A 5,748-nucleotide genomic window follows, 5' to 3' on the forward strand; every position below is an offset into this window, starting at 1 on the left:
AAAGTGGAAAAATGACTGAAAATCCTGAATTTATACATTTTGTTGGGGGCTGGCGCGGACCGCACAAAAATGCACCGCGGCCGCGCCGAGGGAGGGGAGAAGTGGGCTCTCTCTGAACCCACCCAGCGCGGACCGCACTGATTTGGTGCGCGGCTGCGCTGGTCGACCCTCTGAACCCCACCACGCGGACCGCACAGAAAAGCACCACGGCCGCGTGGCTGCCAGCGCGGACCGCGCGGAAATGGCCGTGGCCGCGCTGGGCCTGCAACATCTGAACCTGTATATTTTTCTAAGTCTAAGACCTCTCGGGCCCTACTCAAAACTCACCCGAGCCCTCGGGGCTCCAAACCAAACATTCATATGATCTCGAAAACACCTTACGGACTTACTCGTGCGATCAAATCGCCAAAATAACATCATATACATAGGATCAAGCCTCAAAATACATGATTTTCTTTCAACTTTCATAAAAACTCAAATTCCCCATTTTAAGTCCGAAACACGTCATATGACATCCGTTTTTAGCCAAACTTTACAGATAGTGCTTAAAACATATTTAAGACTCGTACCGGGCGTCGGAACCAAAATACGAGCCCGATACCTCAGTTTTCTTATCAATTTTCTTATTCATTTTCCTTAATTAATTTCAGAAAACAATTTCACACAAAAATTCATTTATCGGGCTTGGGACCTCGGAATTTGATTCTGAGTACACGCCCAAGTCCCATATTTTTCTACGAACTTTCCGGGACCGTCGAATCACAGGTCCGGGTCCGTTTACCCAAAATGTTGACTGAAGTCAATATTATGCATATTAATACCAAAATTATCCAAATTTTTCACAAAATTCACATATTTTTAACATAAAAACTTTCCGGCTTTGCGCTCGGACTGCGCACGTAAATTGAGGCAACTAAATGCGAGGTTTTCAAGGCCTCGGAAGCACAGAACTAGGAAGAATTACGGTGACGACCCAAGGGTCGTCACAAACAATATGCTAGAGACTTTGAGAGATTGGTTTAGACTCTAGATATGGATGTGTCAACATATAACACTATGTTAAGCTGGCTATATATGCTCCTCACTTATTACCTACCAAAGAAGCTCGAGTTCAGAGGTTTGTTGATGGATTGGTTGGTCTTCTATACACTGTAGTATCCCCACAGATGAAGACTTTATCCTACTCTGATGTAGTTGACCTTGCTAGAAAGATTGAAAACAAGGGACGTGAGGAGCGTGCAGCTAGTGATTTACGTAAGAAAGCCAAGACAGGAGGGGCTTTCAGTGGTGATTTTAGTGAAAATAGAAGAGCAGGAAATCAGGGACAACAACAATAAGGTTCTCAGATAGGGACATACATGTATTCACAGTCCACATACAGACCACATTACAGATAAGGTAATAGGGGACCATCATCTTCTGGACATAGTAATTATGGGCAGATATATGCCACTACTCCAGCCTGCCAGACTTGTGGTAGATCACATTTGGGCCAATGTCGTGTTCTAACTAGAGAGTGCTTTTGATGTGGCCAGTTGGGACATCACTTGAGGGATTTCCCTCAGCCTCCGAGAAATTTCAACCAGGCTTCTATTCAGTCAGCTGCACCGACTCAGACTACTCATAATACTTCAGGTGCTACACGTACAAGAAATAGAGGTCGAGGTGCTGGAGACCGTGCTACTATGAATCAAGGACAAGGCAATGCTAGTAGAGGTCAGGCGAGAGTTTTTACAATTACTAGACAGGATGCTGAGGCCTCAAATGCAGTGTTTACAAGTATTCTTTCTGTTTGTTCATTTGATGCACTTGCGTTGATCGATCCGGCATCTACTCACTCATATGTGTCCTCGTACTTTGCTTTGAGATTTAGTAGACAACCCGAGCTATTGAATGATCCTTTTCTAGTTGCTACTCCTGTTGGAGAGTCTTTGTTAGCTGAATACGTATATCGTGCTTGTTAGATTCGGGTTGAGGGTAGGGATACTCTAGCTGACCTTATTGTACTTGATATGATTGACTTTGACATGCTGATGGAATGGATTGGTTATCTTCTTGCTATGCTTTAGTCGATTGTCATGCAAGATAGTTAAGTTTGAGATACCAAATGAACCTAGTTTTATTCTCAGAGAGAGTCAAGTTCCAGAGACTTGCAAAATTGTATCTTTTATGAAGGCTCAACGACTTCTAAAGAAAGGTTGCTTGGGTCTCTTAGCTATTGTAAATGATACAAGAAAGGAAACAGTTAGTATAGAAAATTTACCAGTAGTGAGAGAATTTTCTGATGTATTTCCTGAGGATTCACCAGGATTGCCTCCAGTACGAGAAATAGACTTTAGTATTGATTTTCTACCTAACATACAACCCATATCGATACCCCCATATCAAATGGCACCAGCAGAGTTGAGAGAGCTGAAGCAATAGTTACAGGATTTGTTAGATAAGGGTTTTATTAGACCTAGTGTATCACCATAGGGTGCACCAGTACTGTTTGTAAAGAAGAAAGATGGATCTCTGAGAATGTGCATTGACTACAGGCAGTTGAACAAGATAACAATACGCAATAAATATCCTTTGCCTTGTATAGATGACATGTTTGATCAGTTACAAGGAGCTGCCCACTTTTCAAAGATTGACCTCCGTTCTGGTTATCATCAACTTAGAATCAAAGATGAAGATATTTCTAAGACTACTTTCAGAACTCGATACGGGCACTTTGAGTTCCTTGTGATGCCTTTCGGAATGACAAATGCTCCAAATGCATTCATGGATTTAATTAATAGGGTGTTCAAGCAGTTTCTGGATAGATTTGTAATAGTATTTATTGATGATATCCTCATATATTCTCGTAGCCAAGGAGAACACGAGAATCATCTCAGGACTGTGTTGCAGACATTGCGAGAACATCGACTTTATGCTAAGTTCTCAAAGTGTGAATTCTGGCTAGACTCAGCAGCAGTTTTGGGGCATGTTGTACCTAAAGATGGAATTATGATAGATCCTAAGAAGACTAAAACTGTGCAGAAATGGCCCAGACCTACTTCTCCTACAGAGATTAGCAGTTTTTAAGCTTAGCATGATATTACAGGCATTTTGTGTAGGATTTCTCCAGAATAGTAGCGCCGCTGACCAAGCTAACGCAGAAAAAGGCAAAGTTTCAGTGGAAGGAGAAATGTGAGCAGAGCTTTCAAAAACTCAAAACACGTATGACAACTGCACCAAAATTAGTCTTACCATCAGGTTCTGGAGGATTTATAGTATTCTGCGATGCCTCGAGGGTGGGATTAGGATGTGTTCTCATGCAAAATAGTCGTGTGATAGCTTATGCTTCGAGACAATTGAAAAAGCACGAGAAAAACTATCCTACACATGATTTGGAGATGGCTGCAGTGGTATTTGCTCTAAAAATTTGGAGGCATTATTTATACGGTGAAACTTGTGAGATTATATTGACCATAAAAGTTTGAAGTATATCTTTCACTAGAGAGATTTGAATCGTCGGCAACATCGTTGGATGGAACTACTCAAAGACTATGATTGTTCTATTTTGTATCATCCTAGAAAAGCCAATGTGGTGGCTGATGCATTGAGCAGAAAATCTATGGGGAGTCTAGCACACATAGCTCCTGCAAAGAGACTTTTGGCCAAAGATATTCAGAGACTAGAAGATACAGGTATAAGATTTAGTGTTGGAAATTCAGAGGCATTGTTAGCTTCTTCTCAGGCTAAGTCATCATTAGTTGAGCGCATTAAGGTCATCCAATATGAGGATGAATGATTATGCAAATACATGGATGGGGCCTTAGCTGGTAAAAGCAAGGATATGATTGTTAAAAGTGATGGTGTTCTTCGACTGGGTGACAGGCTATGTGTAGCAGACGTAGACGGGTTGAGACATGCTATTATTAAAGAAGCTCACAACACTAAATACACTATACATCCTGAATCTACAAAAAAATGTATCATGACCTGAAGCAATTTTATTATTGGGAAGGTACGAAGAAAGATGTTGCTAACTTTGTTTCTAGTTGTTTGACTTGTCAGCAGGTCAAGGTTGAGCATCAGTGACCCGCAGGACTACTACAACAAATTGAGATTCCATAGTGGAAATGGTAAAGAATTACTATGGATTTTGTCACCGGGCTACTACGAACCTTAAAGGTTATGACTCGGTATGGGTGATTGTAGATCGACTGACGAAATCAACACACTTTTTGCCGGTGAAGACTACATATGGTGGAGTCAGGTATGCACAGATATTTATGAACAAAATTGTCCTACTTCACAGAGTTCTAGTATCCATCATCTTTGATAGAGGATCACAGTTCACTTCACGCTTTTGGAAATCTTTTCAAGAAGCATTGGGTACACGAGGAGGTAGTTGGGACACTTATCTACCGTTAGCTAAATTTGCTTACAACAATAGCTTCTAGTCCAGTATTCAAATGGCACCGTATGCAGCATTGTATGGTAGAAGATGTCGTTCTCCTATCAGATGGTTTGAAGCTGGTGAGACTAACTTATTGGGACTTGACTTAGTACAAGAAGCTATGGACAAAGTCCAGTTGATCAGACAGAGATTTCTTACAGCTCAAAACAGACAAAAGTCTTATGCTGATAAGAGAAGAAGAGATTTAGTGTTCACAATTGGAGACAAAGTGTTCTTACGAGTCTCTCCTATGAAAGGTGTGATGCGGTTTAGGAAAAGAGGCAACCTGAGCCCCAGGTTTATAGGACCGTATGAGATACTAGACCGAATGGGAGCTGTGGCTTATCGTTTGGTACTTCCTCCTGAGTTGTCATTTATTCATCTAGTTTTTCATGTCTCAATGCTAAGGAAATGTATATCAGACTCATCACAGGTGCTTTAATCACCTTCTATACCTCTTGATGAGAAGTTGTCTTACGAAGAGGAGCCGATCGCTATTGTTGATAGACAAGTAAGAAAACTACGGTCAAAAGAAATATTGTTCATGAAAGTCTTATAGAGAAATCATACAGTTGAAGAAGCTACGTGGAAAGTGGAAGATGCTATGCGAGTCAAGTATCCTCACTTATTTCAGTCTACAGGTACGTACTTGAGTTAAATTCGAGGGCCGAATTTCATAAGGTGGGGAGGATGTAGGGCCCCAATATTTTAAATAAGGACATATTGGATATTTATCAAGTAAAATATAAAACAAACAAATAAAAAAAAAGAAAGGATGGAAAACAAAAAGGGCCGAAGCCCATTAGAATTTTTAACCTGCCAAGGTTAAGGGTTTAAAAAGCAAAGATGCTTTGTCTTCTGAAGGAAACGAGAAACAGAAAAAGAAAGAAAACAAAATCAGAGAAAGAAAGAAGGAAAAGAGAAAATAAGGAGGAAGAAGTGGGTGCACTACATTGGAGCCATAGCTATAACTGTTGAGGAATCTTAAGCACTAATTGTCTTTTACGAGTATTACTTGAACTTCTTCTTCTGGTAGATTTTAATGTCGATTCTCTTGATTGGAAGATTCTACAGAGTAATAGAAATTACACTAGTTCATTCACACAATTGAGAATTTTCTTCCTAAAGAATCAATAGAACTTTATGAAATTTGGAGTAATAAATTTTATGAATAGGTTGGAGTTGATAAATTAGTAATTATTCATATATGGGTAAATATAAATCCACAAATTAAGACTCAAACATGAACCCCGATGATTGGGTATTCTAAAATAGCTATGAATTAGCCTAAATAAGAAAATTAACATGAGATCGATATT

At 40.0% G+C, this 5,748-nt stretch overlaps 1 protein-coding gene across 1 annotated transcript; it reads left to right on the forward strand.

The window, feature by feature from the left end:
* The first annotated feature begins 4,109 nt into the window (after nt 1–4,109).
* Nucleotides 4,110–5,417, forward strand: LOC138879514 (uncharacterized). Its single transcript, XM_070159131.1, has 3 exons — nt 4,110–4,377; nt 4,462–4,726; nt 5,294–5,417. Exons 1-3 carry the CDS (start codon nt 4,110–4,112, stop codon nt 5,415–5,417), a joined length of 657 nt encoding a protein of 218 aa, XP_070015232.1.
* Nucleotides 5,418–5,748: the final 331 nt, after the last annotated feature.

The sequence above is a fragment of the Nicotiana sylvestris genome, chromosome 10 (assembly GCF_000393655.2).
Source record: "Nicotiana sylvestris chromosome 10, ASM39365v2, whole genome shotgun sequence".
NCBI classification, from domain to species: Eukaryota; Viridiplantae; Streptophyta; class Magnoliopsida; order Solanales; family Solanaceae; genus Nicotiana; species Nicotiana sylvestris.

Coding starts and splice junctions, on each gene's coding strand:
- LOC138879514 (XM_070159131.1), top strand. CDS start 4,110: ATGGTAAAGAATTACTATGGATTTTGTCACCGGGCTACTACGAACCTT. Junction 4,378..4,461: donor AGCATTGGGTACACGAGGAG/GTAGTTGGGACA, acceptor CACCGTATGCAG/CATTGTATGGTAGAAGATGT. Junction 4,727..5,293: donor AGAGGCAACCTGAGCCCCAG/GTTTATAGGACC, acceptor TGTCTTCTGAAG/GAAACGAGAAACAGAAAAAG.